At 41.0% G+C, this 12,919-nt stretch overlaps 1 protein-coding gene and 1 long non-coding RNA gene across 5 annotated transcripts in view; one reads left to right on the top strand and one right to left on the bottom strand.

Annotated features, from left to right (window-relative positions):
- Positions 1 to 6,033, top strand: part of RETREG1 (reticulophagy regulator 1) — a 184,138-nt gene extending 178,105 nt beyond the window's left edge. For all 4 annotated transcript variants that reach the window (XM_010588078.3, XM_023545395.2, XM_023545394.2 and 1 more), the window contains 3 exons: positions 181 to 245; positions 494 to 620; positions 4,123 to 6,033. In XM_010588078.3, the coding sequence (XP_010586380.2) occupies positions 181 to 245; positions 494 to 620; positions 4,123 to 4,619 (689 nt within the window). In that variant the 3' untranslated portion in view covers positions 4,620 to 6,033. The remainder of the gene's footprint in view (positions 1 to 180; positions 246 to 493; positions 621 to 4,122) is intronic.
- Positions 6,034 to 6,346: 313 nt separating this feature from the next.
- LOC135228076 (uncharacterized) lies at positions 6,347 to 12,687 on the bottom strand. The gene is made up of 2 exons (XR_010318304.1): positions 12,464 to 12,687; positions 6,347 to 12,361 (listed from the first exon to the last, which is right to left on the bottom strand). It is a non-coding gene; the product is annotated as an uncharacterized LOC135228076 (long non-coding RNA).
- Positions 12,688 to 12,919: the final 232 nt, after the last annotated feature.

Raw genomic sequence — 12,919 nt, 5'->3', positions numbered from 1 at the left:
GAGACCCATTTCCTTTGGAAATCAAGCATCTTGCAAATATGTGAAGCTTGTTATGTGAAAACATTTAATTATATGGAGGCATTGGAGAATATGAGGAACGTGGGGTAAGGATATATAACTAATAAAAAATACAGTGTGTCTGAGCTGGTCAGTGAAAGCTTCCACATTTTTTCTCAACAGAAGCAGATAAAGAAAAAAGTCAGAAGGATGACAGTGAATTAGACTTTTCAGCTCTTTGTCCTAAGGTATTTGTCATTTAGTTTTCCATTTTCTCCCATGTCACTTGACTGCAAATGTGTTTACATGTACCAAAGGCGAATGGTTTTCTTAATACAGGCCTCCTGCTTCTATAAGGTGATTGAACAATTTCAATAGGAAGAAAAAAATCTGGCTTTTACCCTTTGAACATTTGTTGGTCTTAGTATGGATTTTTCAAAAGATTTTTGTCAGAAATTTAAAATGTGCCACTGGTATTTCACTTACGTTGACACAGATTAGCCTCACGGTTGCTGCCAAAGAATTATCTGTGTCTGACACGGACGTATCAGAGGTATCCTGGACGGATAATGGGACCTTCAACCTTTCAGAAGGATATACTCCACAGACGGACACATCTGACGGTATGTTCTTATTTTTGGAGACTCTTATTTTTCTTATTATTATGAGTTCATGCAAAAATATGTAACCAGACTGTTCCAGGCCTGCTTGGCATGGCCACAGAGACACAAAAGGGGTAAAAATGAAAGAAGAAGCTTTGTTTGGTTGGCCAAGCAAAGGAGCACACTGGGACTTGTGTCTCCAAGATGAGTCCCAGAATAATAGCCCCAAGGGATTTATACGTATGAAGTAAATTGGGTCTAGGGTCTTCAGGAATGCCTCGGGGTGGGGCCAGTGTGCTGATTGGTGTTCCCGGGGCAGTCTGACCTTTCTGTGCTTTCACAGTCTAAAAAGACGGGATCTCTCAAACCAGATCTTAGGCTTGGACCCCTTGCTTCTGAAAGCCTTCCCTCACTCTGGGGCTGCTAAAGTTTGGTTCCCTCTGGTGGAGAAGATTCTGGGGTCATCCAGAGGATGGAGTCGATGATTCTAAGCACATCAGATGGGCCAGATCCAGTTCTTGCCAGTTTCAGCTGGTCCTGCGATGCTGTCTCTGGTTTTCCTCAGCTTGGCCAGAAACAGGAAGCATACCTAAATAAGGAGATACCTTAAAAATAGGGAGTTAGTTTCATCATCACAGAAGATGGGAGGGACAGCCTTTTGCCTGTTGAAGATGGCGGGCAGGCTGCCAGTCTCAAATATTTAACTTCCGTCAGCTGCTAAATCTTAACTGTCAAAATGGGTAAGTAAAATATGGTATATTCATACAATGGAATATTATTAGGCTATAAAAAGGAAATACTGAGACACATGCTACAACATGGATGAACCTTGAAAACACTATGCAAAGTGAAAGAAGCCAGACACAAAAGGCCACCTTTTCTATGACTCCATTTATATGAAATGTCCAGAATTGGTAAATCTACAGACATGGAAAGTGGATTATAGTTGCCTGGGGTCAGTGGGAGAGGGAGATAGGGAGCTACTGCTATGAACATGGGCTCGCTTTTTGGAATGATGGAAATGTTCTAGAATTAGATGATAGTGATGGATGCAAAACTTTGTGCCTATACGATAAGCACCACTGAATTGTAACTTTGAAAGGGTGAATTTTATGGCATATGAATTAATACCTTTATAACACTGTTATTTTAAAAAGAATGAGAAAAAAGTCTAAGTTGGTGTCCAAATCTGCCTTTATTTTGAAAACAATTGACAGTGAAAACAATTAACTTTTGAAATACCGGCGGCACAGTTTATTGTAGTAGTGAGGGGTAGGGACGAGGGAAGCTCACCCCATACATTCAGGCCAAAACCAGTTGCCGTTGAGTCAATTCCAACTCGTGGGGAGCCCAGCTATGTCAGAGTGGAACTGTGTTCCACAGGATTTTCAGTGGCTGATTTTTTGGAAGTAGATTACCATGCCTTCCAAAGGACCTCTGGGTGGATTCAGACCACCAACCTTCCATGTTAGTACCGAGTGCCTAACAGTTTGTGCCACCCAGGGACTCCATTATTCAAGCCTAATCGTCTTTATAAGGAACGGAAGAAGTGGATGTAATTCATGTCACTGAATTATGCACATAAAAATGGTTGAAATGGTTTGTATACCTATTATTCACCAAAATATATATATATATATTTTTTTAAAGGGGCCAGAGACACTAAAGAAGGGAGGGCAAGTTCCCCAAATCCAAAGCTGGCTGCAAAGTTTCTTGTGTTTTTCTTCAAAGTTAAAAAAGAAAATTTCCTTGTTTTGTATAATTAGGTTAAATCCAGTTTAACACAGGGCACTGCATTCTTTACTAATGCAAATGGACATGCTGACCACATCCATTACCAAAATTGAGAGAGACAACTCTTGTGCACTGACCTTACCTTTTGCTAGTCTCACTGGCTTATTTCAAGTCATCTAAGCCATACACTGAAAGTGTGAGAAAACTCTAAGGATCATGAATAAAATGTTTTATACACATCTTACAAGGAAGAGCACGCTCTCTTTTCTATAGGAAGGAGGGAGAGAGGCTGGGCAGTGATGTAAAAGGAGACTGGTTTGGAGGTTGGGAGACCCAAGTGTAGTCTTACCATTGTCACTAGCTAACTGTGACCTTGGACAGGTGCCATAACTTCTGTGGGCCTCAGTTTCCTCATTTTTAAAGTGCATTACAGCAAGAAGACCCCTGAAGTCCACTTAAATGCCACAAACTCTCATTATCTACAATTGAGGTCCTATGTTAAAGACGAAGGTAACATTGTACGTTGTTCTTAAGCATCCATCTCAGATTTATGTATTTATATAACAAAAGAGGCAACAGTAATCCCACCCACATATAAGGCTTCTCATTAAATTAATTAAATTGATGAATTTAAACCCTTGTTGCAAGGAATTAACAGTTTTATAACTAAGATTTTCACCTGATTACCTATGAAAACAAAGTCACTGCCTCTCTCCTAACCTGACACTGCTTTCGAGTGTTCACGTGTGTGTGTGTGTGTGTGTGTGTGCACTTGTCTGTTAACTGAAAGGCTGGAGGTTCTCATCCTCCCAGGGGTACCTTGGAAGAAAGGTCTGGTGATCTACTTCTGAAAAATCACCCATTGAAATCCCTAGGGAGTACAGTTCTACTCCGACACACATGGGGTCACCATGAGTCAGAGTCGACTCAGTGGTAGCTTATCAAGGAGCAGAATTTGGTTAAATGGTATGATCAATTTCAGCTGTATTTATGAAGCACCAGATGTTTCCATAAGCTCTTGGATTGAATATGAAATAGAAGGAGCAGTTGTTGTTAGGTGCTGTCAAATCAGTTTCCGAATCATAGTGACCCTGTGTACAACAGAACAAAACACTGTCCAGTCTTGTACTATCTTCACAATTGTTGCTATGGTTGAGCCCATTGTTGCAGCCACTGTGTCAATCCATCTCATTGAGGGTCTTCCTCTTTTTTTCACTGACCCTCTGCATTACCAAGCATGATGTCCTTCTCCAGGGACTGATCCCTCCTGATAACATGTCCAAAGTACATGAGATGAAGTCTTGCCGTCCTTGCTTCTAAGGAGCGTTCTGGCTGTACTTCTTCCAAGGCAGAATTGCTTGTTCTTTTACTAGAAGGAGCAGTAGCTTCTTTTATTTCATTCCTTTAAACAGGTTTAGGGATACTCAGATTCATCTCCATATACAGAAATGGTGGGGTTGGATAATATTCACCATTAGTTGTACAGAATCCATGAAAACATCTAATTGGAATATTTTTTTATTTTATGATCGCACATTTCCACATGGGCTTCAACGAAACTGTTCCCAACACAAGAGCCTGATGGAGTAATTGTGTATGATGAACATTTAAACTTTAGTCAGTACTTAACCACTTAGGTGGTTAACCTAATTCAAGTTGACCCAGAAGGCTAGATGAATGTCCAGGCTGCCCAGAGGGTTCAGGTTAAATTAGATCTCTTTAGACACAACTCTTTGCTCTCATCTTTGTTATAGTGCTTACATATGGACTTCTTTTATATATTTCACAGATCTTGACCGACCTAGCGAGCAGGAAGCTTTCTCTCGAGACCTTCCAGAATTTCCGTCTCTAGAAAATGGCATGGGAACAAATGATGAAGATGAATTAAGCATTGGCTTGCCTGTTGAGCTCAAGAGAAAAAAGGAGCAGTTGGATGGTGGCCACAGACCGAGCAAAGAAAAACAGTCAGCAGCTGGTCTCACCCTTCCTCTGAACAGTGACCAAGCCTTTCATTTGATGAGCAACCTGGCTGGGAACGTCATCACAGCCGCAGTGACTGCTGCTATCAAAGACCAGTTAGAGGGCGCGCAGCAAGCACTTTCCAAGGCTGCACCCAGCCTAGGAGAGGACACAGACACTGAAGAAGGGGATGACTTTGAACTACTGGACCAGGCAGAGCTTGATCAAATTGAGAGTGAATTGGGACTTACACAAGACCAGGAAGCAGAAGCACAGCAAAATAAGAAGTCTTCAGGCTTCCTTTCCAATCTACTGGGAGGCCATTAATCTGGGAATCGGCTTGCAATAGAACACAGAAAAACCACCAAAAAAATTCAAACACGCAAAAAGAGGAAGGAAAAAAAAAAAAAAAGAAAAAAAATTTGAACTCTGAGCTTTAATAATTACTGTAGATTTTTTTTTGTCTTTCCCTTCTGCAGTGAATTAATTGGATATATATCAGCTGTCACTGATAGATTGATATTTCTGATAGTTATTTTTATGTAATAAGCATGGAAATGAACTTTCAATATATATACATACTGTGTTGTCAGAGATGAATATTAGTGGTTGTTTTTAAAACAAAAAGAAAAAAAAAACTCACCAAATTGTTGAGATCCTCCTATAAGTATTCCTTATTTTTTCTTTACAATTAACTTTTCAAGCATGCAGAACAGTTTATTGTTAACTCACTGAAATAGTAACAATTAATTGTGAATACTTGCTGCATCAGCGCCCTTGTTCCTAATACGTGGAAACAGTTCAAAACAAAACAAAACTTTTGGTAGACTGGGATGTAAAAAGACAAAAATGATCCAAGTATCTTTAGTGGAAGAACTTGGAAAATAGTTACAAAATGAATTTCCTAGGAAAATTTAAAAATATATGTATTTACTACTTTGGATAGGCTGACAGACGTCCATGTTACTTCTGCAGTTGTAGACATAGGCTTATTTGTAAAGTGGCACACTCTATTGACTGCCATCTCGAGGTTCGCAGTGGGCGACGTTAACCTAGGGCAAGCGAGTAGTTGTACATCACGTAGACGATAGTTATGATGTAAACGGATTCTGCTGTGTTTTGTTCATTTGTCGTATGCTTGTAATGGGGACGTTGTCAGTGCACATCTCTTCTGCCTGCTTAGACCTAGCTTAAACCCTCATCTTTTATATCATAGGAAAAGTCTCCTACAATTGAGAAACTAGTTCCTGACAGGTTCTCTGAGTGATGTGGTCATCAGTGATACAAAAACAACAGGCTTGCTTTCCTAGTAGGTAGAGATAGAGGAGAGGAACTTGCTTGGCTTTGAAGTATATTTATTTGCCATTTGTCTAAATAGGTAATCCATTTTTTATTGGGAAGCTAGACTATCTCTCTTCCTTTATTTTAAACTTTTTAGATCACCTTTCAATAACCAAATTTGGCATACAGTTTTTAACTGAAAAGCAGAAATCAAGTAGCTTTGTGATTTTTGATTGTAATATAAGCTTTTAGTAGCATTGAGGGACCATGTCAGCCACTACCCAAACTTTCTGAAATCTTCAGGTACAGCTGGCATTTCTACAGACACGGACATCTGAGACCCTCAGAAAGGCAGGATAATCCAAGAATATAGGAAACCTTTTTTCCTCTCCCTTCCTTTTAACCCTTGTATTTCTGAAGACGCATTCTAGGTAACCTGACATTTTAATATAGCACCTCTTATTTATTTTTTCTTTCTGAGGTATTAAAATATCTAGGCTGACTTTTGCCAAATGTTAAAGGGAGAAGAGTTACAGAAGACTTTGAACACCTGCTTTTCGTGGTTGCACACATGCCTCTGTGTCATTAGTGCCTGATGACTGTGTTTGATGTCCTTTATTGATACAAAGTGAGCCTGTGCCTTCAATACCTTGCCCATTTTGGTACAGATGAAAACTTGGTGTTGTGTCTTTGAGCCGTGTGGGTTTTGGAGGGATATACCTGAATTCCATTCGATCAGAGTTTCTGGACATGAGGAAAAATACAGTCACATATTTATAAAATAGTCGTTTCCAAGTTTCTTTTTTTTTTTTTTTTACATGTACGTTTCTTCACTTAAAAAAAATTCTTGACCTTGAGGTGAAAAAGTTTAAAGCTCATTTCAATTTCTTCATGAGGGAAAAACAGGAAGTTAAATAATCCAGGTCATTAAAGGATGTATTACAAGTGACTGAACAAATCTTCAAGAAGATCCACTCTCAAGGGCTGATAATGTGTGATGGAATAAACAATAAAGCTAGAATAAAATAAGCTGTACATTCAAAGGAGTTTGGGAATGGGGAGGTTGGTAGGATAGAAAAGTGTGTTACCAGCACTGTGGAAGAGACCTATTATCTCTCTAGAGATGACAGCATTATAAACATACATGCAGTTTAGTATTATTTGCTCAAGGATATATGTGAATAGAAATCTACACCATACAATAATGGTACTTTTCTCAAAGCTTTTAGCTGAAACAAACACGTGGGTGTTGAGGGGCTTTGAGTGTATGTGTGTGCTTTTTTTTAGGGGTGCAGGAAGGCTGTTGGATATAACCCTGTCTCTAGCTTTAAGTTATAGTAGAAAATCAACCCATGAATCCAGGAGAGTAGGCGACTGCATATCCTTTATCATGAGAATTTCTATCAATAGTCCTGTTTCCCCTGTATCTGAAAAAACTGCTAAAGAATGGCTTTATAAGATCAAAGTGGAGTGCCGTCATTACAATGTGAACCATGACTTTTTTTTTTTTTATTATAGAGGCATTGTAGAACAATGGTTTTCTCACTCCTGTAGGATATGCTGAGCACAATGGGAATAGTATACTTTGATCATGTATTTTGACCTGAAACAGTAAAGCAGAGCTTGAGAAGTCAAAGCTTGCTGTGCAAGATCAATTCAGGCTGGAAACAGTGCTTACACTGTCATTCTGAAGACCCCCCGTTTTTTCCCCCTTACCCTAAAAATCTTCAAAAGTGATTTTTTAAAAAAAACTGCTCCCTCCCCAATTTAGTAGAACATTAGGGGAAGTATTTGTTTATTTTTATAAGGTTTTGCAATTGGCAAATATCCATAACATATTTAGGCATCTCAGTTAAAAACATTTTTTTATCGCGGTGAAATATACAACATTTACCATTTCAACCGTTTTTGTGTGTATAGGAAACCCTGGTGCTGCAGTGGTCAAGAGCTACGGCTGCTAATCAAAAAGTTGGCAGTTTGAGTCCACCAGGCACTCGCTGGAAACTCTATGGGCCAGTTTATGTGCACAATTCGGAGACATTATGTTCCCATGGTGGGCAGCCATCACCACTGTCTGCTTCCAACCTTTTTCATCACCCTCAGTAGAAACTCAGTACCCCATAAGCAATAACCCCCAGTTCTCTCCTCACACCCGCCCCTCCCTCGTAACCACAATAAACTTTGGTCTCCATGCATTTTGGGCAGCGCGCTCATGTCTGTGAAGTAAGGGCAGCTTTCTTGCTTTTAAAAAAATGGCAAATGCCAGCGTCCTACTGGTTTTCAGCAAGAAGCAAATCCATGCTTATTTTTTTATTGTGCTTTATATGAAGGTTTACAGAGCAAATTAGTTTCTCATTAAAGAAGTAATACACGTATTGTTTTGTGACATTGGTTGTCAACCCTGCGACGTGTCAGCTCTCTTCCCTTCTCAACCTTGGGTTCCCATTTCCATTTGTCCAGCTTTCCTGTCCCCTCCTGCCTTCTCATTCTTGCCCCTGGGCGGGTGTGCCCATTCAGCCCATATATGTGGTTGAGCTATGAGTATTATTGTTTTCTGGGCCTGTCTAATCCTTGGCTGAAGGGTGAGCCTCAGGAGTGACTTCAGTACTGAGTTAAAAGGGTGTCCAGGGGCCACACTCTCGGGAAAATCCACACTTATTTTAAGGCAGGAAAAAAGATATAAACTTTCTTTAGTAATTTAGATTGATATATTTCTTTACACTGCTCCAGCTGTGTTAATAGCAAGATAGAAAATTATTCTGACAACTCCTAACTACTGTTAGGTCCCAGGTCATTTGTGTCACAATGGAGTTAAAAAGGCTCAGCTATATATTCGTGTATTCTTTCTCTACTTTCACCACAGCATTTATGTTGGGAAAGAAAGCTAGAAATATGGGTTCTGGTTCTGACATTAATATTATGCTCCTAAGACGTAAGGTAAAATCACTTAACGCTCCCAAGCCATGGCCTCAGTTTTCCAAACACGGAGTAACAAATTCCTGTGCTCTTACACTGGGATGCTTTGAAAAGGAATGAAAAAAAGTATGCCTGAAGCTCTTTTCAGGGAGGAAAAAAGCTGTACAAAAATCAAGATACTGATTTTTTTTTTCTGACTCTTTTTACACATTAAAACAAAGGCAATCAACAAGTACCTACTCATAAGAAAACTATAAGTTTCTTTTAATGGCTATCATGGGCTTAGCACTGTTAGGCTCATTGTCCAATAAATGCCTTTCAAATAACTGGATGGACAATGTTGGGAAATGTCTATTACTTCACCTGACTCTGTGGACCATGTACAAGATTCTAACACTTCCTGTGGGATGCTGAGAAAGTCACCTGACAACCCTCTGCTTGTTTTTCTAATGTACAAAATTAAGATGTAATAGGACCTACCTCCTAGGATGTTGTGAGGATTAAGAGTTTAAGACTGGGGTCGGCAAACTATGCCTCATTGGCCAAATCTGGCCTGCCAGCTGTTTTTGTATGGCCTGCAAGCTAGGGATTATTTTTTACATTTTTGAATAGTTGGGGGAAAAAGCAAAAGAATAATATTTTGTGGCATGGGGAAAATACATGAAATTCAAATTTCAGCATCCATAAATACAGTTTTATTGGAACACTGCCATGTTCATTCATTTCTGTATTATTTATGGCCACTTTTATGCCGTAACAGCAAAAGGAAATGGTTGCAACAGGGACCAGGCCTGCAACAGGCCTACAAAGCCTAAAATACATGACCCTTTACAGAAGAAGTTTGCCCACCCTGAGTCTAAACTATAGAAGACACTCAATTACAGTTAGGATATTTAATCATCATGATTCTACAACTAAACCCCAAAACCAAACCTGTTGCCTTCCAGTCGATTACATCTCATAGTGACCCTATAGGACAGAGTAGAATTGCTCCATAGAGTTTTCAAGAAAGAGCTGGTGGATTTGAACTGCTGACCTTTTGGTTAGTAGCTGAGCTCTAAACCACTGCACCACCAGGGCTCTTTACTAGTTAAGCTATTTTACTAGTTAAGCTAAACTACTTAAGAGGACATCAGGGAGTATTTTTGGTTTAAGGTTTAAAGGTTATCTCAGGGCAATAGTTTCAGGGGTTCATCCAGCCTCCATGGCTATAGGAAGTCTCAAGTTGATAAGAATTTGAAATTCTGTTCTGCATTTTCCCCCTTTTGATCAGGATTCTTATATGGAATCTTTGATCAGAATGTTCAATAATGGTAACTAGGCACCATCCAGTTCTGGTTTCATGGCAAAGGAGGCAGTTCATGGAGGCAACAGTACTGTCTAACTTAATGCATCTAATCTCTGCTGAGAATATTATCAAAAAATATTACCAAATGTGTGAGCACACAATGAACACTACAGAAAAATGTAAACTGAGACTGCCTGTAACAATATAGATTTAAAAATATTGAAAATTAGAATTTGTTTTGGATACTGTGGCATAGCCCTTAAGATAGTTCGCTTAATTCCAAACTACGTCAGGACACAAAGTAATGTGGTTCTTGAATTGCAGAGTCTGCTGTTGAGTCTTCATTTGGTAAACAGAAGGGATCCACAGACGGGGGCAATGGTGGCTCAGCGGTAGAATTCTCGGCTTCCATGCCGGAGACCCAGGTTTGATCCTGCCCAACGTACGTACCTCATGCGCTGTCGCCATCTATCTGTCAGCAGAGGCTTGTATGTTGCTACGATGCTGAACAGGTTTCAGTCGAGTTTCCATTCTAAGATGGACGACTGGGAAGCATTGTTTGCTGAGTCACTGTGAGTTGGGGGACCAGTTCCACGGCAACTAACAACAGGGATTTATGTGTTTCAGAAATGGAAAGGCTTTACTTAATGATGACTTAACACTTTTCACTCTTACTTTTCCTCCTTGTATCCTATGTTTCAGCCAAACTAGACTTGCACTCTTCCTAAATATGCCCCTTGTTTTCCTCCCTCCACAGCATTTCTTCTACCTGGTCCACCTCCTTTTCCACTTGCAGGTGAAATCCTCAATCCCAGAACCCATCTGAAAATGTCAACTTCTTAGTGAAAACTTTTTTGCTCTAACTGGATGAGGTATCTCTTCCAAATCCCTATTGCTCTGTCTTTGTATTTTGCACTAAACCGTGTTCATTATAGTGAATTGTGTATTTCTTACCATTCCTAATGAGTCATAAAACACTCTTTGAAAGCAGGGGTGTTTTAGTCAATTTAGAGCTAGTAGAGTATTATAAAGGACAGATAGCATGGGGAAAGATTATGGAAGATACTGAAAGCCAGGCAAAGGAATTTAAACTTTATCTTATGGGCAACAGACAACCATTCGTGAGTAGGGGGAAAATGGTTTAGGAAGATCAGTTTGATAATCTGAATGTTCCACAGGAGCCCTGTGGCTGCTAAATTTTAAGACAATTTGATACACAATAGATACCTATACAATATTATGGGTGTTCACACCAGATTTCCAAGACTTAATACCAACAAAGGAATACACAACATCTTACAACACCCATGGAAGCAGCAGTTAAGAAACCAAAAGATGCATTGCACTGGGCAAATCTGCTGCAAAAGACCTCTGTAAAGTGTTGAAAAGCAAAGATGTCACCTTGAACACTAAGGTCTGCCTGATCCAGGCCATGGTGTTTTCAATCAGATCATATGCATGCAAAAGCTGGGTGATGAATAAGGAAGACCAAAGAAGAACTGACACCTTTGAATTGTGGTGTTGGACTGCCAAAAGAACGAACAAATCTGTCTTGGAAGAAATACAACCAGAATGCTCCTTAGAAGGAAGGCTGGCAAGACTACATCTTACATACTTTGGACATGTTGTCAGGAGGGATCAGTCCCTGGAGAAGGACATCATGCTTGGTGAAGCCCAGCGTCAGCGAAAAAGAGGAAGACCCTCAATGAGATGGACTGACACGGTGGCTGCAACAATGGCCTTAAGCATAACGATTGTGAGGATGGTGCACTTTCTGTTGTACATAGGGTCGCTATGAGTCGGAACCTACTAGATGACACCTAACAACAACATACAGTATTACACACCAATTAAAGAGTTGGTAGTAGACATTATTTCTGGCTCAGCTAGGCTGCACATATGAACCTATCTCTGAATTTCCTGGAGTCCTTGGGTGGTGCAATCAGTAAGTACTTGGCTGCTAACCAAAAGGTTGGAATTCTGAGTCCACCCAGAGGCACCTCAGAAGAAAGGCCTGGTGATCTACTTCTAAAAAATTAGTCATTAAAAACCCTGTGGAGCACAGTTCTACTCTGACACAAATGGGGTAGCCATGACAGCAACTGGTCCTGTAAGAGTAAAACACACCAGATTTCCAAGACTTAATACCGACAAAAGAATATAAAGCATCTTTTAAATTGATTACAGTATTTGGGATGTTATTAGCTGCTGTCGAGTCGGCTTAACAATGAAATATAGTCTGGTCCTGTGCCATCTTCACCACTGTTCGCGTGTTTGAGTCCACTGTTTCAGCTACTGCGTCAACCCATCTCATCTAGGGTTTCCCTCGTTTTTACTGTCCCTGTACTAACCGCGATATCCTTTTTAACAATTGGTCTTTCTGGATGACATGCCCAAAGTAAGGGAGCCCATGTTTCTCCGTCTTCGCTTCTAAGGAGCATTCCGGTTTTATTTCTTCTAAGACTGATTGCTCCTTCTGGCGATCCACGGTATATTCAAGACTCTTCGCCAACACCACAATCTGAATGCGTCAATTCTTCAACCGTCTTTTTTCACGTCCAGTTTTCACATGCATAAGGGGTGGCTGAAACAACCATGGATATATTAAGTTAAGTAATCTATATCACTAAATGCAGTTTACCTTTTTTTTTTTTTTTTAAGTGGCTACTAAGAGGTTTAAGATTACATATGTGGCCTGGATTATACGTCTACCGGGCAGCGGCTTGGCTGGGCTATTTCCGCCTAGGTGGCAAACCGTCCATGCAGAGCTTCGTCGCGGCTCGGTCTTGGGCTCTCTGCACACCTCCAGCCTGCCTGGCGAGGCCTGGGTGCTCTGCCCCGGGCCATAAAGAGCAGCCCCAACAATGGCGACAGCCGCTCACCGGCTCCAGGGCGCAAAGCGCAGCCCGGTGCCCCTCGGTCCCTAGATCGGCCCCGCCCCTCGCGTCACCAGGGCCGCTGCTGCCCCGCCCACCCCCGCCTTTTCCGCAGAGCCCCCGCCCTAACACGTCACACCGCACAGTAGAACCAGGAACGCAGGCGGTGGCGCAGCGCCCGCCAATCAATACCTCCCATCAGGCTGGCTGACCAGGCCCTGACTAGCTACAGGCGGCTCGATGGGGCGCGGCTGCGGGCCGTGGGG

This window comes from Loxodonta africana, chromosome 2, assembly GCF_030014295.1.
Source record: "Loxodonta africana isolate mLoxAfr1 chromosome 2, mLoxAfr1.hap2, whole genome shotgun sequence".
Lineage (NCBI taxonomy): Eukaryota > Metazoa > Chordata > Mammalia > Proboscidea > Elephantidae > Loxodonta > Loxodonta africana.
This window is presented reverse-complemented; position numbering and strand designations above follow the sequence as displayed.